Source organism: Papio anubis, chromosome 20 (genome assembly GCF_008728515.1).
Source record: "Papio anubis isolate 15944 chromosome 20, Panubis1.0, whole genome shotgun sequence".
Lineage (NCBI taxonomy): Eukaryota > Metazoa > Chordata > Mammalia > Primates > Cercopithecidae > Papio > Papio anubis.
The window spans coordinates 19,662,444-19,690,357 of NC_044995.1; the positions used below are offsets into that span (position 1 = coordinate 19,662,444).

At 43.9% G+C, this 27,914-nt stretch overlaps 1 protein-coding gene across 1 annotated transcript; it reads left to right on the top strand.

Annotated features, from left to right (window-relative positions):
* ZNF850 (zinc finger protein 850) lies at positions 1–27,914 on the top strand. Its single transcript, XM_003915413.3, is given in 6 exon segments — positions 1–127; positions 10,993–11,073; positions 11,236–11,362; positions 11,926–12,021; positions 24,612–25,837; positions 25,840–27,914. Coding segments are annotated over 5 exon segments (3,273 nt in total). The 5' UTR covers positions 1–127; positions 10,993–11,061; the 3' UTR covers positions 27,652–27,914.

The following is a 27,914-nucleotide window of genomic DNA, read 5'->3' on the forward strand; positions in this document are numbered from 1 at the left end:
AATCCGGCTCCGGTCATTTTGTGTGTGGAGGGCTGAGGAGAAGATTTTGCGTGTATGATCGCCATGGTTGCCGCGGATCTTCGTGGTCTGTGACTGTGGCTGTGTGGTGCTGACTCTGGGTGATCAGGTGGGCGCTTGTGACTGTGTGCGCCCGGAGTGGATGTGTGTCCCGGACGAGCCTCGTGGCGCGTGCGGATGTGGAGAACCGGTGACTGGGTGGTTGGACTGCGTGTCCCGGGGTGGGTGTGTGACTTTACCTGTGTGTGCTGTACCGTGTGTGCGTGAGTTGCAGGTCTGTGGCTGTGCAGGTGCAATTTGTGTGGCCCCTTGGTGTGTGTGAGAGACCCCTTGGTGTGTGTGAGGCCCCTTGGTGTGTGTGAGAGAGGAAAGTGCGATTGGCTGTGAGGCAGTGGGGAAGTGGATATAGGGAGGTGTGTGTGCGATTGGGGCTTTGTGTGTCCCCTTGAGAGAAAAAAACCCGTTAGGCAGTTAGAGTGGGTCCTTGATAAAACTCCTTTAAACAAAGAAACAGCCAGAAAAATCAGGCTGCAGGCACAGATAAGGAAAACTCGCACAGGGGGTTGTTCTAAAGACATTCCTCAGCTGCGCTGATAAGGGACCGAGGCCCAACATAGAAACGCCTTTGTCCTTTGTGTGACCAGCGGGCTTCCAGGAAATAGTCGCTTCTTTTGTGGGCATGTACACGGTGGGGTGTTAGATTTTGAAGGGAAGGTGAGGGTTAAAGAAAGAGAGAGTTGGCGGCTCTATGGCGGGGACCAACTAAATCCCAGAGCCCACTGCCGCTCACTGGCTGGGGTAACTACAGGCCTGAGCAGGAGGGGTCTGGGCGGTATGGCTTGTTGCCTGGGAGAATGTTTATATGGATGTTTCTTGGGCCTTTGCCCAGCAGGATGTGATAAGGAAGTCAGGCGGTTGGGAAGGATGTTTTTCACAGCCCAAACCACAATGGAATGTTTCCCTCTGACCAGGATCTGTGAAATGGTGGGGGCTTACAAAATGGTGCAGCTTGGACTAACAGGTTCCGGCGGCCACTTTCCTTTTTTGGATATGCTTTAGACTGAGCCCAGCCTCTTTGAATCCTAACTTCAGTCCCTGATTGGTCCCGAGCCAAGCTTTCACTTCAGCCTCTGATTGGTCCTGGGCCAAACTTTCACTTCAGCCCCTGATTGGTCCTGGGCCAAACTTTCACTTCAGCCCCTGATTGGTCCTGCGCCAAACTTTCACTTCAGCCCCTGATTGGTCCTGGGCTAAGGTCCCAGGGCCAAGTTGAGTAGTGCTTTCTCCAAGACAGCCCACAGACCGACCAGTCAGCACATTCCTCCCCTTCCCAGTTCATAAAAGCCCCAGATTCAGCCTCCTAGTTGGCAACCCTCTTTCGGGTCCCCTCCGCTGGACAGAGCTTTCTTCTTTTGCTTATTAAACGTCCGCTCCGACCTCATCCTTTGTGTCCATGTTCCTTAATTTTCTTGGCCGTGAGAGAAAGAAGGCAAAAAGAGCCTTTACCCTAACAACTCAATTGCTGGAGAGATTAGTGCATATTCTATGTGGCATCACACACCATAGCCCTGGGATTGAAAGCCATGCAGTTTATGGGATGGTGTTAATCTCAGTCCAAATAGGTAATAAGATCTTTCGCTTTGCTGTATTTTAGGGTAGGAATGAGATTGGGGGCTTGATCAATAGTTTGTACCAGTAGGACCAGGGATTTGCCCAGTCATCTGTGAGTAAATGCTTCGGCCAGTTTCCATGTCTGTATTGAATTAAATACTCATACGGTTCTGTGATTTTCTCAAATACAGATTTGGTCTTTGTCCCTATTTCCTCGCATACAACTCCTAAAATCCTTGGAATCTCCTAAGTACTGGCTTTTTTTTTCTTTTCTTTTCTTTTCTTTTTTTTTTTTTTTTTGATGAAGTCTAGCTCTGTCACCCAGGCTGTAGTGCAGTGGCACGATCTGCACTCACTGCAACCGCTGCCTTCCGGGTTCAAGCAGTTCTTCTGCCTCAGCCTCCCGAGTAGCTGGGAGTACAGGAATGCGCCACCACGCTGGCTAATTTTTGTATTTGTTTTTTCAGTAAAGACAGGGTTTCACCATGTTGGCCAGTCTGGTCTCGAACTCCTAACCTCAGGTGATCTGCCTGCCTTGGCCTCCCAAAGTGCTGGGATTACAGGCATGAGCCACCGCACCCAGCCTTTGGGTTTTTATATGTCAGCAATTGACCGATAGCTTCAGGATGGGGGCTGGTCATCAGAAAGACCAAGGCAGGATTAGAGGGTTGGGACTTTCAGCCCCTACCCTCCCACCCCTGGGGAGTGGAGGGAACTGAGGATTAAGTTGATGGCAAGTGGCCAATGGTTTAATCAATCATGCCTGCGTAATGAAGCCTCCTTACAAACCCAAAAGGAGTGTATTTGGAGAGCTTCCAGAGAGCCGAACACATGGAGGTTCCTGGAGGGTCGTGCCCAGGGAGGGCATGGAAGGTCTGTGCCCCTTTCCACATACGTCGCCGTAGGCATCTCTTCATCTGTATCCTTTGGAATATCCTTATAATCAGCCAGTAAATGTGTTTCCCTGAGGGTCCGTGAGCCATTTTATTCTAGCAAATTAATCTAACCCAAAGAGGGGGTTGTAGGAACCCCGAATTGAACCTGTCAGTCAGAAGTTCTAGAGGCTGGGACTTGTGACTGATGTCTGAAAGGGGAGCAGTTTTGGGGGCTGAGACTTCAACCTGTGGGGTGACACTATGTCATGGTGTATAGTGTTAGAATCGAATTGGTGGACACCCAGCTGGTGTCTGCTGCAGAACTGATTCCTTGCTGTTGATGGGGAGAAATCTCATATTTTGAGGCCACAGAAGTCTTCTGGGTTGATTGTTGTGGTTTTGGTGTGAAGCAGAGGAAGAACACAGTTTGAGTTTTTTCCAAATGGGTTCACACTGGGGGTTCTCAACCTCGAATCCATCAACTCCATTGCTGAATTTTTATTTATTTTTATTTTTGAGGTAGGGTCTCACTCTGTCTCCCAGGCTGGAGTGCAGTGGTACGATCTCGGCTCATTGCAGCCTTGATCTCCTGTGCTCAAGTGATTCTCCTACCTCAGCCTGCCAAATAAGCTGAAACCAGAGGTACACACCAGCACTCTGGCATAATTAAAAATAATTTTCAGTAGAGAAGAAGACTCACTATGTTGCCTGGACTGGTCTTGAACTCCTGAGTTCAAGTGATCCTCCCACCTCTGCCTCCAAAGTGCTAGGATTACAGGCATGAGCTACCTCACCTATCACTGATTTTCTCTTTTCTTTTTTCCTTTTTTTTTTTTTTTTTGAGACAGAGTCTCACTCTGCCCACTGCAGCCTCTGCCTCCCAGGTTCAAGTGATTCTCCTGTTTCATCTTCCTGAGTAGCTGGGATTACAGGTGTTCACCACCACACCCAACCAATTTTTTACAGGGTTTTACCATGTTGGCCAGGCCAGTCATGAACTCCTGATCTCAGGTGATCCACCCACCTTGGCTTCCCAAAGTGCTGGGATTACAGGTGTGAGCCGCCACACCGGCCTTTTTTTTTTTTTTTTTTTTTTTGAGATGGAGTCTCGCGCTGTCGCCCAGGCTGGAGTGCAGTGGCCGGATCTCAGCTCACTGCAAGCTCCGCCTCCCGGGTTTGCGCCATTCTCCTGCCTCAGGGACTACAGGCGCCCGCCACTTCGCCCGGCTATTTTTTGTATTTTTTTTAGTAGAGACGGGGTTTCACTGTGTTAGCCAGGATGGTCTTGATCTCCTGACCTCGTGATCCGCCCGTCTCGGCCTCCCAAAGTGCTGGGATTACAGGCTTGAGCCACGGCGCCTGGCCAACCCGGCCTTTTTTTTTAGACAGGGTCTCAGTCTATTACCCAAACTGGAGTGCAGTGGCAGGATAGTGGCATACTGCAGCCTTGACCTCCGGGGCTGAAGGGATCCTCGCACCTCAGCCTCCCAGGGAGCTGGGTTACAGGCATATGGCACCATGCTGGGCTAAAATTTGTATTTTTTGCACAGACGGGGTTTCGCCATGTTGCCCAGTCTGATCTTGAACTCCGGAGCTCCAGCAATCCTCCCACCTGAGCCTCCCAAAGTGCTGGGATTACAAGGAAGAGCCACCGCACCCAGCCTATCACTGCATTTTTAAAGGGAAGGAGGACTATAGTGAGATTCACTAAGGGTTACAGAAAAGGTAGAACCCTAGATAGATTTAAAGACAGAGATTATAATATACTTGAGATGATAATATCCAAACTTAGCTTTCATAGACAGGGAAATTTGAAGTACATCAGGCTATAAGGTGGCATACTGTGCAACTAATTAAAACTATGTTTGAAAGAGAGCAAATACATTTTCATTATTATGAGTAATATTAAGCAACAATGAAAATAAATAGAAATACTCAAGAAATTGTTACATTTAAATCCTCCTTTTTTGGAAAGAGACGTATTGATATTTTTAAAGATTCTAATCAAAATTTCTCTTTTAAAAAAATTGATTCAGCCGGGCGCGGTGGCTCATGCCTGTAATCCCAGCACTTTGGGAGGCTGAGGTGGGTGGATCACAAGGTCAGGAGATTGAGACCATCCTGGCTAACGTGGTGAAACCCTGTCTCTACTAAAAAAAAAAAAAAAAAAAAAAAATTAGCCAGGCGTGGTGGCGGGCGCCTGTAGTCCCAGCTACTCGGGAGACTGAGGCAGGAGAATGGCGTGAACCCAGGAGGTGGAGCTTGCAGCGAGCCGAGATCACGCCACTGCACTCCAGCCTGGGCGACAGAGTGAGACTCCATCTCAAAAAAAACCATAAAATAAAATAAAATTGATGAGTCTATGGAGATAGGGAGGGAATAACGTATGTTTATTGAACACCTAATATTCCACTTACCTGAATGTCATTTATTCTTTATTATAGTTTTGTTGTTGTTGTTGTTGAGACAGGGTCTTGCTCTGTCACCCAGGCTAGAGTGCAGCAGGGTAGTCACAGCTCACAGATGTACACCACCATGCCTGGCTTATTTTTTTATTTTATTTTATACTATTTTTGCAGGCTTGACTTGAACTTCTGGGCTCAAGCGATCCTCCTGCCTTGGCATCCCAAAGTGCTGGGATTATAGGCATAAGCCAGTGTGCTCAGCCACTATTACAGTCTTGATAGTAGAAGTGTCTCAGTGTACTGGAAAACTTTGTCTAAATTTCAAAAAAATATTAAAAAACACATTGCTGTTATTTGGCCAACATGGATTTCTTTGCTCCATCATTGTTTATTGGCATTATTAGCCTGTTGACTTTCAATTTCCTTAAATCCCTTCTGTTCCATTTTGTTTTTTTTTTTTTTTGGTCCCCAAATAGAAGTTGTTTTTTTTTTTCTGATACGGATTCTCACTCTTGTCACCCAGGCTGGAGTGCAGTGGTACGATCTCAGCTCACTGTAATCTTCACCTTTCAGGTTCAAGCGATTCTCCTACCTCAGCCTCATGAGTAGCCTAGATTACAGGCATGCGCCACCATAGCCCACTAAGTTTTTGTATTCTTTTTTTTTTTTTGAGATGGAGTTTCACTCTTGTTGCCCAGGCTGGAGGGCAATGGCACGATCTCTGCTCACTGCAACCTCTGCCTCCCGGGTTGAAGCGATTCTTCTGCCTCAGCCTCCCAAGTAGTGGGGATTACAAGTGTAAGCCACCAAACCCAGCTAATTTTTGTATTTTTAGTAGAGACAGGGTTTCGCCATGTTGGCCAGGCTAGTCTGGAACTCCTGACTCAAGTCATCTGCCCACCTCGGCCTCCCAAAGTGCTGGGATTACAGGCATGAGCCACTATGCCCGGCTTTTTTGTGTTTTTATATTTATTTATATTTTTTAATTTATATTTTGATACGGAGTCTCGCTCTGTTGCCCAGGCTGGAGTACAGTGGCACGGTCTTGGCTCACTGCAACCTCCACCTCCCAGGCTCAAGCGATTCTCCTGCCTCTGCCTCCTGAGTAGCTAGGATTACAGGCACCCACCACCACACCTGGCTACTTTTTGTATTTTAATTAGAGACAAGGTTTCGCCATGTTGGCCAGGCTGGTCTCGAACTCGTGACCTCAGGTGATCTGTCCCGCGCCCCCCCCCCCCCCCTCAGCCTCCCAAAGTGCTGGGATTACAAGCTTGAGCCACTGCGCCTGGCCTTTTTTGTATTTTTTTTTTTTTGAGACAGAGTCTCGCTCTGTCACCCAGGCTGGAGTGCAGTGGCGCGATCTCAGCTCACTGCAAGCTCCGCCTCCCGGGTTCACGCCATTCTCCTGCCTCAGCCTCCCGAGTAGCTGGGACTACAGGCGCCCGCCACTACGCCCGGCTAATTTTTGGATTTTTAGTTGAGATGGGGTTTCACCGTGTTAACCAGTATGGCCTTGTGATCTGCCTGCCTCGGCTTCCCAAAGTGTTAGGATTAAGTAGATACCAGGTTTCACTGTGTTGATCAGGCTGGTCTCGAACTCCTGACCTCAAATGATCTACCCATCTTGGCCTCCCAAAGTGCTGCGACTACAGGCATGAGCCACCACATGTGGCCAAAATATTTATATTTTGATGGACATAGTTCCCCAGTTTTTTCCTGTGTGTTTGTGTTCATTTTAAGGAATGGTTGATCACATTCAAATAGATTCGAGTTTAGAAGTAAGAAATGAAACCACAAAGAAAAAGATAGGCTTCAGTAAAAATGCACATAAATTAAAATTTCTATACAGCCCACTTCCTTGAAGGAATTTAAATGTGGACAGATTGGAGGGGAAACATTTGCAGCAAAAATCATAAGTAGAAGGAAACAATGGTTAAGTACACAGTGCAGTAGCCATTTAGGAAAGTTATAAGCCATTTAAATGCCACATATAAGGTGTTTTTGATGATAAGAAAAAAATCAAAGTGTAAAGGGGAATACAAAATTACATGTGTACTGTGGTCACATCTGTATTGTTCTGTGTATGGAAAACAGACTGGGGAGAAATAGCGTTAAGTCCTAATAGTAATTTTCTTTTTCTCCCTTTTCTTCTTCTTGTTTTTTCTTTTGCCTGTCTCCCTCAATATTGCATATCTTTTCCATTGAAAAGTATTGTATTATATATCTACCAACAAGACATTCGTTTCAGATTTTTTGGTTTTGTCTTCAAGGAACATTCTTCTGCATACAACTTCATACTTTTAAAATTCTCTGGCCTGGCTCAGTGGCTCATGCCTGTAATCCCAGCACTTTGAGAGGCCGAGTCGAGTGGATCGCTTGAGGCCAGGAGTTCAAGACCAGCCTGGCCAACATGGTGAAACCCAGTCTCTACCAAAAATACCAAAACAATTAGCCAGATGTGGTGGTGTGCACCTGTATTCCCAGCTACTTTGATGGCTGAGGCACAGGAATCACTTGAACCCAGGAGGAAGAGGTTGCAGTGAGCTGTGATCACCTCACTGTACTCTAACCTGGGCAACAGATTGAGACTTGTCTCAAAAAAAAAAAAAAAATTATTGGCTGGGCGTGGTGGCTCACACCTGTAATCCCAGCACTTTGGGAGGCCAAGGCGGGCCGATCACCAGAGGTCAGGAGTTTGAGACCAGCCTGACCAACATGGAGAAACCGCATCTCTACTAAAAATACCAAATTAGCCAGGTGTAGTGGCGCATGCCTGTAAACCCAGCTACTTGGGAGGCTGAGGCAGGAGAATTGCTTGGACCCAGGAGGCAGAGGTTGCAGTGAGCCAAAATCGCACCACTGCACTCCAGCCTGGGCAACAAGAGCGAAACTCCGTCTCGAAAAAAACAAAACTTTACTTTGGATAAGTACTTAGAAATGGAATTTCCAGGTTAGCCACTAGATATTATTAATGGATTTAATATGAAAAACCTTTACTTGAGGATATATAAACCTTTAAAAGACAGGATCCCTATTCTTTAGTTATAAATAAAACAGCATTTGTAAGGTAATATTCAGAAAACAGCTGGGCGCAGTGGCTTAGGCCTGTAATCCCAGCACTTTGGGAGGCCGAGGCAGGTGGATCACGAGATCAGAAGATCGAGACCATCCTGGCTAACACGGTGAAACCCCGTCTCTATTAAAAACATACAAAAAATTATCCGGGCGTGGTGGCGGGCACCTGTAGTCCCAGCTACTCAGGAGGCTGAGGCAGGAGAATGGCATGAACCCGGGAGGTAGAACTTGCAGTGAGCTGAGATTGCGCCACTGCACTCCAGCCTGGGTGAGAGAACGAGACTCTGTCTCAAAAAAGTAAATAAATACAAATTCAGAAAACATCAGATAATATCATATAAAGTCCTCCTGTTCATGCTGATGACATTGGATGGCCAGTTAAGGATGACGCTTCATTCTGTCCCCTGCAACCACGGTCCTGTCATGACTAAATGATACTGACCCTATGAGACCGCTGTGGATGTGAAAGTATTTCCTCAAGTTAGCTTTTTGGCCTGCTGGTTTTAATCTAATGATGGGATATCCAAAGTGAAACTAACGGAGTGAAAAGATTGTGCATCTGTTGGGGGGAATCAGAGACAGCTAGAGAAAGGGCAGACACCTGCTGAACTCATCTCTCCTAAGAGCGGAAGCGAGCAGCAGTGTTGCTAGCAGGGCTACTGCGCATCTGTACACGTGGCTCCAATGGTTCTGACTTGTTTTTTTTCCCAGTATGACCCTAATACATGGGGCAAGTTAGAAAATCAGAGTTGGCCAGGCGTGGTGGCTCACGCCTGTGATCCCAGTACTTTGGGAGCCAAGGTGGGTGGATCACTTGAGACCAGGAGTTCGAGACCAGCCTCGGCAACACAGTGAAACCCCGTCTCTACTAAAAATACAAAAATTAGCTGGGTGTGGTGGCAGGCGCCTATAATCCCAGCTTCAAGAGGCTGAGGTTGCAGTGAGCCGAGATCAGGCACTTCAGCCTGGGTGACAGAGCGAGACTGTCTCAAAGAGAAAAAAAAGGGGAGAAAGGAAAGAAAAGAAAATCACAGCTTGTTCGCCACTTGCAGCTAAAGCAACAACACACATGCACAAAAATTATTCAGTAAAAGCAAAACAGTTTTAACGTATCTTGAGATTTTGTTTTATATCCAAAGGAAGACTCTATCTTTTATGTTTGAACTACCCTTTGGAAAATGCCTTCTATATAACAAATGTAATTCTCTTCTAATTGGACCTTGAGGTCTCTCAGGAGAATGGGTATAAACTCTAGTCTCACCCTAATGGGTTTCTAGGGGAGGGGCTTGTGGGTCTTTACAGTAGCCTTTCACTGGACATTTATTTTTCCTGGCCAACAGCCTAATGCTTAAGTGTCTGACCCATGGCCAGGTGTCTCACAGGAAACTTGTTTATACTGGCAGATGCCTTGCAACTTTTGTGTGACCTGTGTGCAGTTTATTCCTACCATGATACCCACTCTTTTTTTTTTTTTTTTGAGACGGAGTCTCGATCTGTCACCAGGCTGGAATGCAGTGGCGTGACCTTGGCTCACCGCAACCTCTACCTTCTGGGTTCAAGCAATTCTGCTGCCTCAGCCTCCCGAGCAGCTGGGACTACAGGTTCGCGCCACCACGCCCAGCTAATTTTTGTATTTTTAGTAGAGATGGGGTTTCACCATGTTGGCCAGGATGGTCTTAATCTCTTGACCTCGTGATCTGCCCGACTCAGCCTCCCAAACTGTTGGGATTACAGGCGTGAGCCATCCAACTTGACCTTTTTTTTTTTTTTTTTTTTTTGAGGCACATCTTGCTCTGGTGCCTAGGCTGGAGTGTAGTGGCAGGATCACAGCTCACTGCAGCCTCAACCTCCTGGGCTCAAGCAATCCTCCCACCTCAGCCTCCCAAGTTACTGGGACTACAGGCATGTCCCACCACCTCTGGCTAATTTGTATATGATACATATTTTTGTAGAGATAGGGTTTTGCCATGTTGCCCACCTGTGATTACAGGTGTGGGTTACCACACCCAGCCAATGTACATTTAATTACCGAAGTGCTATCTATACTATTTTATGGAAGTACTAATTAGCGAAGTGCATTAGAGGTCTTTTGTTGTTTTTGTTTGAGACAGAGTTTCGCTCTTATTGCCCAGGCTGGAGTGCAGTGGTGCAATCTCGGCTCACCGCTACCTCAACTTCCCAGGTTCAAGCAATTCTCCTGCCTCAGCCTCCCAAGTACCTGGGATTACAGGCATGTGCCACCACCCCCGGCTGATTTTGTATTTTTAGTAGAGACTAAAATGATCTCCATGTTTTGTATTTTTAGTAGAGACTAAAATGGTCTCTCCATGTTGGTCGGGCTGGTCTCAAACTCCCGACCTCAGGTGATCCATCCGCCTTGGCCTCCCAAAGTGTTAGAATTATAGGCCTGAGCCACCACGCCCGGCCAATAGAGGTTTTTAAACTTTTTGTAGATAGTTTTGAAAGATCCTGTCTTCCTTTAAGAAATGAGAAAAGGCTGGGTGTGGTGGCTCATGCCTGTAATTCCAGCACTTTGGGAGGCCAAAGCAGGTGGATTGCTTGAGCTCAGGAGTTTGAAAGCAGCCCGAACAAATGGCAAAACCTCGTTTCTACTAAAAATACAAAACATTAGCAGGGCATGCACGCCTATAGTCAAAGCTAACACAAAGGCTGAGGTGGGAGGATCACCTGAGCTTGGGAAGTTGAGGCTGCAGTGAGCTGTGATCATGCCACTGCACTCCAGCCTGGGCAACAGAACGAGACCCTGTCTCAAAATGAAAACAAAAACAAAAAAATGAAGCAAGAGGGAAAAAAAATAACAAGAAAGAAAGTGGTAAGGGAGGAGTGCCTCTTTATTAAGCTTTTGTTGTAAATAGTAATTTGCATATCAGATGTTTACTGTAATATTCTTTCAGTTTTGCCTGGCCTACAGCTTGCTGTGTGCTTTTGTACTCTGTTTCATTTATTTAGGAAATAATATATCAATGTATTTTATTCATTCCCAGCTCTAACCATGGAATATTGGGATTGTCCCATTCTATGAAGGAGGTTTGCCGGTCGCAACAGGAATATTCATGAACATGGAGGTACTTTGTTTAAGTTACACTAACTTTTTTACTCTTCCCCACTCTCATCCTATCCAGTCTGCTCACTATATTCTTCCATCCTTCAGCACCCTTCTATCTCTTCCTTCATCTTAAAAACCTTTCCTTTAATTTCAACAGCGCTGCATGGGTTTGTCATTTCAGGGGTTGGTCATGTTCCAGGATCTGTTTATAGACTTCTCTCAGGAGGAATGGGAGTGCCTGGACGCTGATCAGAAGGACTTATACAGAGATGTAATGATGGAGAACTACAGCAGCCTGGTCTCACTAGGTAAGGATGTCTATCCGCAAATAACTCACGAATTTTGGGTGTACCTTTTAATTGTCTGGGTGAATTTTTACCTGTTGCCTAGGGAATTGTTTTGTGTTTTGTAGATTAAGAGATGGGCAGCTCTTTGGGGTCCCTCCATCTTCTCCATGCTTCAGACCTTTACACCTTTCTCTAGTCCTTCATGAGGACTAAGGGGCTAACTTTGAATTCAGGAACAACAGGAGTATGTCTTACTTCTTTTCTTTCTCTTTTTTTTGAGACAAAGTCTTACTCTGTCGCCCAGGCTGGAGTGCAATGGCGTGATCTCAGTTCACTCTAACCTCCATCTCTCGGGTTCAAGCGATTCTTATGCCTCAGCCTCCTGAGTAGGTGGGATTATAGGCATCCACCACCATGCCTGGCCAATTCTTGTATTTTTAGTAGAGACAGGGTTTCACCATGTTCGTCAGGCTGGTCTTGAACTCCTGACCTCAAGCAGTCCACCTATTTTGGCCTCCCAAAATGCTGGGATTACAGGAGTGAGCCACCATGGCTGGCCGTCTTACTTCTTTTCTTATAAACAGGTCTGTGTATCCCAAAGCCTGATGTGATTTCCTTACTGGAGCAAGGGAAAGAGCCCTGGATGGTTTCAAGGGACGTGCTGGGAGGATGGTGCCCAGGTGAGTAAGGACTGAGCAGATGGGGAAGACACTGCTGTTTAGAACCCAGCTTGTCAGGGAGGCAGCACCATACAGGTATTGGTTGAGGAGTCTCTTCCTTAAGGTCCCATGTAAGGGTTGTGGCCTAAGAAACATGGAGAAAAGTCATAATACCCCCCAACACACACTTTTAAAAATGTATTTATTTATTTATTTTGAGATGGAGTCTCACTCTGTCGCCCAGGCTGGAGTGCAGTGGCGTGATCTCGGCTCACTGCAACCTCTGCCCCCGAGTTGAAGCAATTCTCCTGCCTCAGCCTTTGAAGGAACTGGCATTATAGGTGCCCACCACCATGCCCAGCTAATTTTTGTATTTTTAGTAGAGGTGGGGTTTCTTTTTTTTTTTTCTTTTTTGAGGCGGAGACTCGCTCTGTCGCCCAGGCTGGGGTGCAGTGGCCAGATCTCAGCTCACTGCAAGCTCCGCCTCCCAGGTTCACGCCATTCTCCTGGCTCAGCCTCCCGAGTAGCTGGGACTATAGGCACCTGCCACCTCGCCTGGCTAGTTTTTTGTATTTTTTACTAGAGATGGGGTTTCACCGTGTCAGCCAGGATGGTCTCGATCTCCTGACCTCGTGATCCGCCCGTCTTGGCCTCCCAAAGTGCTGGGATTACAGGCTTGAGCCACCGTGCCCGGCCAGAGATGGGGTTTCACCATGTTGGCTAGGCTGGTCTCGAACTCACCTCAGGTGATCCACCTGCCTCGGCCTCCGAAAGTGCTGAGATGACAGGTGTGAGTCACTGTGCCTGGCCAAGAATCCCCTTTTACCTTCACCTTTTCAGTCTCTACTACCCTCTTGTCATAATTTCTTCCCATTTCAAAGAATAAAGTTACCTTCTTCGGGAGCCATCTGTTTCCTCTATCTTGGAGCTACTTCTTTCCCTTTGAAATTTAAACCTGTATTCTTGCTTTAAAGAAAAATCTTGCCGGGTGCGGTGGCTCACGCCTGTAATCCCAGTACTTTGGGAGGCCGAGGCGGGCAGATCACGAGGTCAGGAGATCGAGACCATCCTGGCTAACATGGTGAAACCGCGTCTCTACTAAAAATACAAAAAATTAGCTGGGCGTGGTGGTGCGCGCCTGTAGTCCCAGCTACTTGGAGGCTGAGGCACGAGAATGGTGTGAACCCGGGAGGTGGAGCTTCCAGTGAGCTGAGATGGCCCCACTGCACTCCAGCCTGGGTGACAAAGCGAGACTCCGTCTCAAAAAAAAAAAAAAGAAGAAAAATCTTTCAAAATATATTTATTTTTCATATTGATCCTTAACTTTTTTTTTGTCTTGTCTTTTCTTGTCTAGTTTTCCTTTGATGCAGCCATTTCATTCATCAGTGGATATTCATTCACTTTTTTTTGAGATGGTTTCACTCTTGTTGCCCAGTCTGGAGTGCAATGGCATGATCTTGGCTCACTGCAACCTCCGCCTCCTGGGTTCAAGTAATTCTCCTGCCTCAGCCTCTTGAGTAGCTAGGACTACAGGCACGTACCACCACACCTGGCTACTTTTTGTATTTTCAGTAGAGACAGGGTTTCTCCATGTTGGCCAGGCTGGTCCTGAACTCGACCTCAGGTGATCCACCCGCCTCGACCTCCCAAAGTGCTGGGATTACAGGTGTGAGCCAGCACACTTGACCTGATTCGCTTTTGATCAACATTTATTGACTTAAATCATGAAGCCTTCTTTTCTTGGTGGGTGACAGTTACAGAAGATACAAGCTCTCAGAATTACAGTCTAATAAATTTATTTATTTATTTATTTTGAGACAATATGTTGCTGTGTTGCCCAGGCTGGAGTGCAGTAGAGTGATCTTGGCTCACTCCAACCTCTGCATCCTGAATTCAAGCAATTCTCATGCCTCGGCCTCCCGAGTAGCTGATATTGCAGGCGCGTGCCACCATACCTTGCTAACTTTTTGTATTTTTAGTAGAGACAGGGTTTTGCCACATAGCCTAGGCTGGTCTTGAACTCCTGAGCTAAGGCAATCTGCCCACCTTGGCCTCCCAAAGTGCTAGGATTGCCAGCATGGGCTACCATACCCAGCCTAATAAAGGGTCTAGATCATGTGTATAAATCACTTTCTAAAAAGTAGACTCAACCAGGAGATTTCTAATATGGTGCTTAGAAGAAAGAGCTGAAGATATAAATGTGAAGGAATAGGATATGGCTGCTTTTAGGAGGAAAAGGTACACAGAAATGATTGTGTATTTAAAAGAGGACAATAAGTTAAATACAGAAGACTTAAGTGTCAAGGAAAAGGGAGTGATCCATTTTCAATAAGTTGGTGACAGTCTTAACATGGGCAAAAATTGGGCTGTAAGTAGCATAGACTGAGGGATTTTTCTTTTGAAGTAGAAAAGATAAGGCATTGCCGGGCGCAGTGGCTCATGCCTGTAATCCCAGCACTTTGGGAGGCCGAGGCGGGCGGCTCACCTGAGGTCGGGAGTTTGAGGCTAGCCTGACCAACATGGAAAAACCCCGACTCTACTGAAAATACAAAAAAATCAGCTGGGTGTGGTGGTGCATGCCTGTAATCCCAGCTACTCGGGAGGCTGAGGCAGGAGAATCGCTTGAACCCAGGAGGCAGAGATTGTGGTGAGCCGAGATGGTGCCATTGCACTGCAGTCTGGGCAGCAAGAGTGAAACTCTGTCTCAAAAAAAAAAAGGCATTTTATTTTTCAAAATGTGCTTTTAAGTAATGCAAACTATCCATTTTAAAAAGTGTTTTAATTATGGGATATAGATGACTTTATTTTCTTTTATCCATAGAACATTACAAAAATTTTTTTTTAATTATTAACTTGATTATGGAAGTCTTTGAACATACACAAAAGTAGAAAGGATGGTGGAATGGACATCCCCCGAATCTATTTCCTAGCTGCAGTAGTTATCAATGAGTTTCCATGTTTCCAGTCTTACTTGATCTATGCCTGTTGACCTCTGCACCTTCCCTGGAGTTTGTTAAAGCAAGTCCTGGATATCATGAGTTCAGTACTATTAAATATATAGGTAGCTTTTCAGTGTTTCTTCTCCTTTTTTTGTTTTTGTGACAGGGTCTCTCTGTTGCCTATGCTGGAGTGCAGTGGCACAGTCACAGCTCACTGCAGTCTTGACCTCCAGGACTGAAGTGATCCTCCCACCTCAGCCTCCTGAGTAGCTCAGACCACAAGCACACACCACCACACCTGGTCAAGTTCTAATTTTTTTTGTAGAGATGGGTTCTCCCTATGTGCCATAGGCTGGTCTGGAAGTCCTGGGCTCGAGCAATCCTCCCGCCACCTCACTTTCCCAAACTGCTGGGATTACAGGCATGAGCAACTGTGCCCAGCTTGTTTCTTCTATTTAAAATGACTGCTCTGAGGTATCTTTATTTAAATGGACATTTTCATATTTAATCTTTCAGATGTGAGATTCCTGGGCCAATTTTTTTTTCTTTTTTTGAGACAGAGTCTTGCTCCGTTGCTAGGCTAGAGTGCTATGGCACGATCTGGGCTCACTGCAACCTCCGACTCCCTGGTTCAAGTGATTCTCCTGCCTCAGCCTCCCAAGTAGCTTGGATTACAGGCACGTGCCACCTTGCCCAGCTAATTTTTTTTGTACTTTTAGTTGAGATGGGGTTTCACCACATTGGCCAGGATGGTCTGGATTTCCTGACCTCGTGATCTGCCCCGCCTCAGCCTCCCAAAGTGCTGGGATTACAGGTGTGAGCCACCACCCCCGGCCTGGTTTAAACTTTTTAAAACTCATGGCAGTCTAGGACAGAAATGCATGAAACACTGGAGCTGCCTCATACAACTCAGTTCAGACAAGTATTCGTAGCTGGTTAGTTAATTGAAAAGTTTAAAGTGAAAAGATCTGATATGCCACGACCATATGAATTTAGATGACAGCATTTAATCAGAGATGGGTGGATCACTTGAGACCAGCCTGGCAAATGTAGCGAAACCCCCTCTGTACTAAAAATACAAAAATCAGCCCGATGTGGTGTTGCATGCCTGTAATCCCAGCTACTCAAATGGCTGAGGCACAAAATTGATTGAATCCGGGAGGAGGAGGAGGAGGCAGTGAGCCAAGATCACACCACTGTACTGCAGTGTGGGTGACAGAGTGAGACTCTGTCTCAAGAAAACAAAAAAAGAACTTTTTAATTTTCATGATACCATTTTTTTTTTTTTTTTTTTTTTTTTTGAGATGGAGTTTCGCTCTTATGGCCCTGGCTGCAGGGCAATGGCGCCATCTCGGCTCACAACAACCTCCGCCTCCCGGTTTCAAGTGATTCTCCTGCCTCAGCCTCTGAGTAGCTGGGATTACAGGCATGCAACACCATGCCCGGCTAATTTTTGTATTTTTAGTAGAGATGGGGTTTCACCATGTTGGTCAGGCTGGTTTTGAATTCCTGACCTCAGGTGATCCACCTGCCTTGGCCTCCCAAAGTGCCGGGATTACAGGCGTGAGCCACCACACCTGGCCTCATGATACCATTTGTAACCCATGAGCTTTCATATATGTTTTGCCTTTTTTTAAAATTTTTTTTTATTTTTTGAGACAGAGTCTTGCTCTGTCGCCCAGGCTGGAGTGCAGTGGCACGATCTTGGCTCACTGCAACCTCCACTTCCTGGGTTCAAGCTATTCTCCTGCCTCAGCCTCCCGAGTAGCTGGAATTACAGGTGCCCGCCACCATGCCCAGTTAATTTTTGTATTTTTAGTAGAGACAGGGTTTCACCATGTTGGCCAGGATGGCCTCAATCTCCTGACCTCAAGTGATCCACCCGTCTGTGCCTCCCAAAGTGCTGGGATTACAGGCATGAGCCGCCATGCCCGGCCAATGTTTTGCCTTTAAATTTTTCCCATTTTTATAGTAGTTTTTATTACTGAATTTATTTATTCATTTACTTACTTACTAGTCTCTGATAGCACGGCAAAGCATCTTGTTTGAAAATGGGCTCCCTGCTGGGAGTTCTGCTTCATTTTGTATACACACTATACCTGTAAGGTATGAGTCATCATTTAAGGTTTTAATTTTTTATGTGAAGGGATGACACAAAGGTTCTTGCAATCCAATTTCAACAGATGGTCTATGAAAGCTGTGCTGTTCTATATAGTAGCCACTAGCTACATGTGGCTAATTAGATTTAACTGTAAAGTAATTAAAATTAAATCAAATGAAAAATTCACTTCTTGGTCGGGCCCCTAGTGACTAACACCTGTAACTCCAGCGCTTAGGGAGGCTGAGGCAGGAGGATTGCTTGAGTCCAGGAGCTCAAGGCTGCAGTGAGCTGTGATCGTACCACTGCGTTCCAGCCCAGGTGACACAGCAAGACCCTATGTCAAAAAGAAAAACAGGCCGGGTGCAGTGGCTCACACCTGTAATCTCAGCACTTTGGGAGGCTGAGGTGGGCGGATCACTTGAGGTCAGGAGTGGTCCAGTCAACATGGTGACCAGCCTAATCAACATAGTGAAACAACATCTCTATTAAAACAAACACACAAACGGAGAATCACTGGAACCCAGAAAGCGGAGGTTGCAGTGAGCCAAGATCACACCACTGCACTCCAGCCTGGGTGACAGAGCAAGACTCTGTCTCAAAAAAAAAAAACTATATTTCCTGTTTGTGCTTTCTTTTTATGTTTCATCTTTTCTACTTCATTATTTGGTTTTATTTTCTTACTAATTTTTAGAAGTGATTCATTCATTCATTTTTTCATTTATTTATAATTATGATAAAATATACATAGCATACATGTGTTACTATTTTAACCATCTTTAATTGTATTCATATTGTGCAACTGTCATTTCTAGAATTGTGCACATTCATTTCTAGAACTCCTGAAATTCCAACATAATCATGACAGATCTACCCATTTGGGTTAAGAAGAGGCTTCTGTTTACTAGTTATCTCATTGTTAGCGTATCCTAACGGACCCCTGCCAAAGTTCGCCCCTCAGATAAACAAAAGCTCAACAATATAAAGCATGGGAATATTCATTGCTGGCCGTCTGTGACACTGCCAGGAAGCATCAAACTAGCCACTCAAATGAAAACGTGCCTACACTTGGAATGAGTAATCTCATTTTTGGACTGTCTACTACAGAAATAAAAGAAGTAGCTAATTCTGATATATACAGAAACACATTTCCTGGAATGTGTAACAATATAAATGGGCATTAACAAAAACTGTGACGGGCCAGGCGTGGTGGCTCACACCTGTAATCCCAGCACTTTGGGAGGCCAACGCAGGTGGATCATGAGGTCAGGAGTTCGACACCAGCCTAGTCAACATGGTGAAAACCCCGTTTCTACTAAAAATACAAAAAATTAGCCAGGCGTGGTGGTGCGCACCTGTAGTCCCAGCTACTCGGGAGGCTGAGGTAGGCAAATTGGTTGAACTCAGGAGGCAGAGGTTGCAGTGAGCCGAGATCATGCCATTGTACTCCAGCCTAGGCAACAGAGCTAGACTCCGTCTTGAGGGGGAAACAAAAAACAAAAAACAAAAAAAAACTGTGACATTATGGTATATCCACATAACAGGATATTATGCAGCTATTCAAGGAAATGATGTAAATCTGTAAATAGCAACTTTAAAACTATCCTTGATCTATTGTTATCTGGGGGCAAAAGTTGCACACCAGTATGTATAGGACAGTTCTATTTTTATAAAAGGAAGAAAACGTACACATCGATACACATACATCATATATGAATGGGTGAATATGTGGATGTGCATAAACTTGGGAAAAGAAACACTCCAGACAAGTATGCATTCCTCTAGAGGTAGAAAATCATGTGTTTCAAATAGAAAGAAACATTTGCAAATATACATCTTTCTGGAAATAAGATGATGTAATGTGCTGAAAGTATAGTTCAGATCTTAATGAACAAGTAGGTGATATGGCACTTAAAACATTGGCTTAAGGCCAGGGGCGGTGGCGCACATCTGTAATCCCAGCACTTTGGGAGGCCAAGGTGGGTGGATCACAAGGTCAGGAGACTGAGACCATCCTGACCAACATGGTAAAATCCCATCTCTACTAAAAACACAAAAATTAGCTGGGCGTTGTGGCAGGCACCTCTAATCCCAGCTACTCAGGAGCCTGAGGAAGGAGAATCGCATGAACCCAGTGAGCCAACCCAGTGAGCCAAGAATACGCCACTGCACTCCAGCCTGGCAACAGAGTGAGACTCTGTCTCAAAAAAAAAAAAAAAGGCTAAAAACTAGATATATATAAAAGCTATCTAGTTGCTTTATTTACTAGTGATGTCAAGACTTTCTAACTTCTTTAAGCATTATTGAACATAATAATTCTCTTTAATATTAGTATTTGAAGCCTTTTGGTTCTGTTTCTGCTGTTTTTTTCTTCATGTGATTTCTCATTTCCTGTATGTGTTAGACTTGTTGTTGTTGTTGTTGTTTGTTTGTTTGTTTTTTAATTGCGAGGTGCTCTCTTTTTCCTTGAAAAAAAATTTTTTTTTTTTTTGAGATGGAGTCTTGCCCTGTCGCCCAGGCTGGAGTGCAGTGGCCGGATCTCAGCTCACTGCAAGCTCCGCCTCCCAGGTTTTACGCCATTCTCCTACCTCAGCCTCCCCAGTAGCTGGGACTACAGGCGCCTGCCACCTCGCCCGGCTAGTTTTTTGTATTTTTTAGTAGAGACGGGGTTTTACCGTGTCAGCCAGGATGGTCTCGATCTCCTGACCTTGTGATCCGCCCGTCTCGGCCTCCCAAAGTACTGGGATTACAGGCTTGAGCCACCACGCCCGGCCTCCTTGAAACTTTGTGAGAATATTTTGAGGATTGAGTTGAGGTTGATTTTGTCCACAGAGATTTTGCGTTTGCTTTTTGCACAACCTGGCCCATAGGACAATTTTTATTGTCATCACTTAGTATCAAAGGAATTTGTAGGCCAGGCGCATTGGCTCACGCCTGTAATCCTAACACTTTGGGAGGCCGAGGTGGGTGGATCACTTGAGGTCAGTAGTTTGAGACTAGCCTGGCCAACATGGTGAAACCCTTTCTGTACTAAAAATACAAAAATTAGCTGGGCATGGTGTGTTTGTAATCCCAGCTGCTTGAATGGCTGAGGCACAGAACTGATTGAACCTGGGAGGTGGAGGTTGCAGTGAGCTGAGATCGCACCACTGCATTCTGGCATGGGTGACAGAGCGAGACTCTGTCTCAAAAAAACCAAAAAATAATTTTTTAATTTTCATAATACCATTTTTAACCCATGAGCTTTTGTAAATTTTTTGCATTTAAATTTTTTTCCCATTTTTTAATTCCTGAATTCAACCTTAATTGCACTGTAGTCAGTACTTACATGGTCAATATGAGACCAGTTTCTGGAAATGCACCAGTTAATGCACTGGTGCATTGTCAGTGTTTTTGCGGGGATGGGGATTCACGTGTTCTTGTGCTTTCTTTTAATTTTTGCGTGCAGAATTCTCACATGTTCAACATATCATGCTTGTTAATTTGATGTAAAGATACTCTGTATCCTTTCATATTTTCTGGGTGCTTGACCTCTCAGTTATTAAAAGAGGTGTATTGAAATCTCCCACAATCAGCCAGGTGCAGTGGCTCACGCCTGTAATCCCAGCACTTTGGGGGGCTGAGGCCTCCAAAAGGGATCATGGGGTCAGGAGTTCAAGACCAGCCTGGCCAAGATGGTGAAACCCTGTCTCTAGTAAAAATACAAAAAATTAGCCAGGCGCGGTGGTAGGCGCCTGTAATCCCAGCTACTTGGAAGGCTGAGGCAGGAGAATCACTTGAACTCGGAGGGCAGAGGTTGCAGTGAGCCAAGATCGTGCCACCGCACTCCAGCCGGAGTGACAGAGTGAGACTCAAAAAAAAAAAAAAAAAAATCTCCCACAATCAAGATGAAGCCTAATCTTTTTGTATTTTCTCAATTTTTACTTTACATATTTAGAGTTTATTTTACTGGATGCTTACAAATTTAGAATTGTTAAATCTTTTTGGTGAATGAACATTTTATTATGTAGTAATCCTGTTTATTCCCAATAATATTTTCACCTTGAAGTCTATTTTTTTCCAGTGCTAAGACCCTAGCTTTCTATTCGTGAATACTTGCCTGATTTTCATTTTCTTAGTTTTTACTTCAACTTTTTTGTGTCTTCATGTTTTTTAGATACTTTTTATTTTAAAAGGGTTGAAATTTACTTTTTCTTTGTTTACATTCCTTATAATTACTGATTTGGATTTTTTTTTTTTTTTTTTTTTTTTGAGACAGGTTCTCTCTCTCTGTTGCCCAGGCTGAGTGCAGTGGTGCAATCACAGCTCACCACAGCCTCAACCCCCTGGGCTCAAGCAATCTGCATACCTCAGCCTCCTGAGTAGCTGAAAATAAAGGCATGATCCACCTCTCTTGGCCTGTTTGAATTTTTTTAACCAGCTTATTTTGTTCTATTTGTCTCACTTTTCCTGTCTTCTGTGGCCTGTTTTATTTTACATTGTTTTAGATTTGAGGTTTTAAAAAAATCTGATGGCCGTACTTAGTTTGATTCCACTGATTTGGAAGTTGAAAGCACAGACTCTGGAGCCAGACTTCCTCCATTCAAATCCTAGCTCTGCCATTTAATACCTCTATGACTTTTGGCAATTTACTTAACCTCTCTGGTCCTCATTGGCAAATATATACGCTATTCACAGCATTCTAAATGAGCTTATATAGTAAATGTGTAAAGCAGTAAAATTAGTGCCTGGCACATAGCAAGCATGATGTGTAAGCTATTTTTTTTTTTTTTCTGTTCATTTTGTTCTTATTGGGATTTCATCATGCGTAGTTTTTTTAAGAGTCAGGTTCGTTTGTCACCCAGGCTGGAGTGCAGTGGCTTGACCACAGCTCATTGCAGCACTGACTTTCTGGGCATGGGTGATCCTCCTGCCTTAGCCTCCCGAGTACCTGAGGCTACAGGCACATGCCATCACACCCGGCTCTTTTTTTTTGAGACAGTGTCCCAAGCTGTTTCCCAGGCTGGTCTTGAACTCCTGGGCTCTGGTAATCTTCCAGCCTTGGCATCCCAAAGTGTTGGGATTACAGCCATGAACCACCATGCCTGGCTTGTAGAACTTCTACTTTTTTTTTTTTTTTTTCCCTGAGATGAAGTCTCACTCTGTTGCCCAGACTGGAATGCAGTGGCACAATTTTGGCTCACTGCAACCTCTGTCTCCTGGGTTTAAGCAATTCTTCTGCCTCAGCCTCCTAAGTAGCTGGGAATTCAGGCGTGCACTACCATGCCTGGCTTATTTTGTATTTTTAGTAAAGTCGGAGTTTTGCCATGTTGACCAGGCTGGTCTTGAACTCCCTGATGACCTCAGGTGATCCACCTGCCTCAGACTCCCAAAGTGCTGAGATTACAGGCATGTGCCACCGCACCTTGCCCCATAGAACTTTTAAAATTTACCATCCATGGCACTCATTGCACCTGACTCAGATTTTTTTTAGAAAACCTCATCACTTCTGAATAAATTTTAGCTGTTACATCTTGAATACAGTTTGCTCCCTGTTCTTTCAGTATTACTTTCAGGAAGACAAATGAATTCTTTGACTTTTCTTTATGACTCTTAACCTTGCTTTTGCATTTCTAATTATTTAACCATTCCAGTGAGGTTTTGATGTTGATTTCTTTCTCTCTATTTTTCTCCTTGAAATTTATAGGTTGAAGAAACTGGATCATCTGTCATTTAACATTTAGCTCCCCTCCCTTTATTCCTTTCTTTCCTATAAACAGACTATGTGATATAGTATTGTGTATTTCATCAAGAAGCACATATCTGGTTGTTTCTGTTTTTGTGATGTTAGTAGCCATTCCTCATCTCATCCCCTAAAAATTACTAGGTAATTTTAAAATTGTCCTTATGAACACACAGATTTAAAAAATATTTCATGTGATTTATTATAATTACATTATAATGATTACAGTTATTATTCTCGAATTCATGCTCAACTTGTCCCATCTTTGGCCAATGGGACCCTCTTCACAATGGTTCCTGAGTCTTTTTGACATGACCCTAGGGGTCTTGAATAAGCTTCTTTGCTTTTCTAATATGCCAGCTTTTTCCATGCTCATAATGCACCTTTCTGTCCTAATCCCAAGATGCTCCAAGGAGCCTAGGTTCTGTGTAGTAAGAAATGGTATTTAGAGACAGTAATCTGTCATTAGCATGTTCATTGCTGCTGGATTGGTTGTTTCTAAGGCTTCAATGGATGAAGATGGAAAGTATTTTTTAAAAATCATGATTGCACTCTTATACTGCCAATTCAAATTCATTCATTGAATTTTAAGTTTCAATGATTTATTTTTTAATTTTTAGATACCCCATTTGTGTCTTTTACAAAAACTTGCTTGGCCTTTTTGCTAATGAGATATTACTTTCTCACTTTAAAAAAGTAAACTTTAGGTTTTAGGATAGTTTTAGACTTACAGAAACATTGTCAGGTAAGTACAGAGATTTCCCATATACATCACATGTAGTTTCTCATTAACATTGTATGTTTGTACATTTGTCATAATTAATTAATTAATGTTGATCCTATTCAATAATAACATCATTGAAGGAATGTGGTTATTATTTACCTTTCCTATGGTGCTGAGATCTATTATTAATGGAAACCCCTACTTTACTCAGATTTTTTTCTCTTTTTTTTTTTTTTTTTTTTTTTTTTTTTTGAGACAGATTCTGGCTTTTGTTGCCCAGGGTGGAGTGCAATGGTGCGGTCTTGGCTCAGTACAGCCTCAGCCTCCCGGGCTCAAACGATTCTCCTGTCTCAGCCTCCCGAGTAGCTGACATTACAGGCATGGGCCACCACGCCTGGCTAATTTTTGTATTTTTAGTAGAGACAGGGTTTCACCATGTTAGCCAGGCTGGTCTCGATCTCCTGACCTTGTGATCCGCCCGCCTCAGCCTCCCAAAGTGCTGGGATTACATGCATGAGCCACCACGCCCAGTCTCCTTAGCTTTTACCTAATGTCCTTTTTTCCTATTCTAGGATCTTGGCTAGGAGAACACATTGCATTGAGTCATTATGTTTCCCTTGGCTCTTTGACAGGTTTTCAGGCTTTCCTTGTTTGTGATTATCTCAGTAGTTTTGGAGAGTACTGGCAAGGTATTTCGTAGATTATCTCTCATTTTGGGATTTGTCTGGTGTTTTTCCAGTGATTAGACTGGAGTTCAGAATTTTTAGAAGGAACATCACAGAGATAAAATGTTGTTCTCATCACATCATATAAGGGTACATACTATCACCATGTATGTACACTATCTTTTTTTTTTTTTTTTTTTTAAAGACAGGGTCTTGCTCTGTCGCCCAGGCTGGAGTATAGTGGCACAATCATAGCTCACTGCAACCTTGAACTCCTGAGCTAAAGCAATCCTCCTCTCTCAGACTCCCAAAGTGCTGGGATTACAGGAATGAGCTTCCACGCCCAACACATTTTTACTTCTTTAGGACATTATTTTCAGTTTGTCTCCCTCTTCTACCATAGATGTTTTTATTTCTACTCAACAAGGAAATGCCATGTTTTTGCTTTCTGTTTATTTTTCAGACTCGGAGTTTAGATGTAAGACCAAAGATTCATGTTTGCCAAAAGAAATCTATGAAGTAACATCATCTCAGTGGGTGAGAATGGAAAAATGTCACAGCCTTGTGGGCTCCAGTGTCAGAGATGACTGGGAATGCAAAGGCCAGTTTCAGCACCAAGATATAAATCAGGAACGATATTTGGAAAAAGCAATAATGACTTACGAGAAAACGCCAACTTTCTGCCTACAGACATCTCTCACTCTGCATCATCAGATTAATCCTGGAGAGAAACTGTATAAATCCATAGAATGTATGGCTTTTAAGAATGGCTCAGAACTTACACAACAGCAAGAAACCCATACTGGTGAAAAACTCTATAAATGTAAGGAGTGTGGGAAGGCCTTTTGTCATTTTTCCTATTTTGTTAAACATCAGAGAATTCATACTGGGGAAAAGCCCTATGCATGTAAAGAATATGGAAAAGCTTTTATTTCTGGCTCACATCTTATTCAACACCAGAAAATATATATAGATGAGAGACCTCATGAGTGTCAGGAATCTGTGAAGGCCTTTAGACCATCTACGCACCTTATTCAACATCGGAGAATTCATACTGGTGACAAACCTTATGAATGTAAAGAATGTGGGAAATCTTTTACTTCTGGCTCAACACTAAATCAACAACAGCAGATTCACACTGGTGAGAAACCCTATCATTGTAAGCAATGTGGAAAATCTTTTACTGTTGGCTCAACACTAATTCGACACCAGCGAATTCACACTGGTGAGAAACCATATGATTGTAAGGAATGTGGAAAATCTTTTGCTTCAGGCTCAGCACTAATTCGACATCAGCGAATTCACACTGGTGAGAAACCCTATGACTGTAAGGAATGTGGAAAATCTTTTACTTTTCACTCAGCACTAATTCGACATCAGCGAATTCACACTGGTGAGAAACCCTATGATTGTAAGGAATGCGGAAAATCTTTTACTTTTCACTCAGGGTTAATTGGACACCAGGTAATTCACACTGGTGAGAAACCTTATGATTGTAAAGAATGTGGGAAATCTTTTACTGCTGGCTCAACACTAATTCAACATCAGCGAATTCACACTGGTGAGAAACCCTATGATTGTAAAGAATGTGGGAAATCTTTTGCTTCTGGCTCAGCACTACTTCAACATCAGCGAATTCACACTGGTGAGAAACCCTATTGTTGTAAGGAATGTGGAAAATCTTTTACTTTTTTCGCTCAACACGCAATCGACACCAGAGAATTCACACTGGTGAGAAACCCTATGATTGTAAAGAATGTGGAAAATCTTTTGCTTCTGGCTCAGCACTACTTCAACATCAGCGAATTCACACTGGTGAGAAACCCTATCATTGTAAGGAATGTGGAAAATCTTTTACTTTTCGCTCAGGGCTAATTGGACATCAGGCAGTTCACACTGGTGAGAAACCCTATGATTGTAAAGAATGTGGAAAATCTTTTACTTCTCGCTCAGCACTAATTCAACATCAGCGAATTCACACTGGTGAGAAACCCTATCACTGTAAGGAATGTGGAAAATCTTTTACTGTTGGCTCAACATTAATTCAACATCAGCAAATTCACACTGGTGAGAAACCCTATGATTGTAAGGAATGTGGGAAGGCCTTTAGACTTCGTTTACGACTTACTCAACATCAACAAATCCATACTGGTGAGAAACCGTATCAATGTCAGGAATGTGGGAAAGCCTTTATCAGTGTCTCAGGACTCACCCAACATCACAGAATTCACACTGGTGAGAAACCCTATGAATGTCCGGAATGTGGAAAGGCCTTTAGACAGCGTACGTACCTTAATCAACATCAGAGAATTCATACTGGTGAGAAACCTTATGAATGTAAAGAATGTGGGAAATCTTTTACTTTCTGCTCAGGACTAATTCAACATCAGCAAAATCACACTGGTGAAAAACCCTGTGATTGTAAGGAAAGTGGGAAATCTTTTACTTCTCACTCAACAGTAATTCAACATCAGCAAATTCACACTGGTGAGAAACCCTATGATTGTAAGGAATGTGGAAAATCTTTTACTTCTCACTCAACACTAATTCAACATCAGCAAATACACACTTGTGAGAAGCTCTATGATTGTAAGGAATGTGGGAAATCTTTTGCTTCTCATTCAACACTAATTCAACATCAGCGAATTCACACTGGTGAGAAACCCTATCATTGTAAGGAATGTGGGAAATCTTTTACTCTCCGCTCAGCACTAATTCAACATCGGCCAATTCACACTGGTGAGAAACGCTACAGTTGTAAAGAATGTGGGAAATCTTTTACTTGTCACTCAACACTAATTGAACATCAGCGAATTCACACTGGTGAGAAACCCTATCATTGTAAGGAATGTGGAAAATCTTTTACTTTTCGCTCAGCAATAATTCAGCATCAGCGAATTCACACTGGTGAGAAACCCTATGATTGTAAGGAATGCGGGAAGGCCTTTAGACGTCGTTCAAAACTTACTCAACATCAACGAATCCATACTGGTGAGAAACCTTATCAATGTCATGAATGTGGGAAAGCCTTTGTCCGTTTCTCAGGACTCACAAAACATCACAGTATTCACACTGGCGAGAAACCCTATGAATGTAAGACATGTGGGAAGTCCTTCAGACAGCGTACACACCTTACTCTACATCAGAGAATTCATACCGGTGACAGACCTTATGAATGTAAAGAATGTGGGAAGTCTTTTACTTGCGGCTCAGAACTAATTCGACATCAGCGAACTCACACTGGTGAGAAACCTTATGATTGTAAGGAATGTGGGAAGGCCTTTAGATGTCCTTCACAACTTAGTCAACATAAACGAATCCATACTGGTGAGAGAACTTATCAATGTCCAGAATGTGGGAAAGCCTTTTTCTATGCCTCAGGACTCAGCCGACATCAGAGTGTTCACACTGGCGAGAAACCCTATGAATGTAAGACATGTGGGAAGGCCTTTAGACAACTTACACAGCTTACTCGACATCAGAGAATTCATGACCTAACATAATTAACGTAGGAAACCGTTCTCATGCCATTTGTCATGGATCATCAGCAGATTCCATATGTGGGTCAAATACAATGGATGTGGGAATTCCTTTTACTTCATATTCACTTTTTCCAGAATTAGGACCTTTTTTTTTTTTTTTTTTTTTGAGACAGAGTCTCGCTGTCGCCCAGGCTGGAGTGAAGTGGCACTATATTGGCTCACTACAAGCTCTGCCTCCTGGGTTCATGCCATTCTCCTGCCTCAGCCTCCCAAGTAGCTGGGAC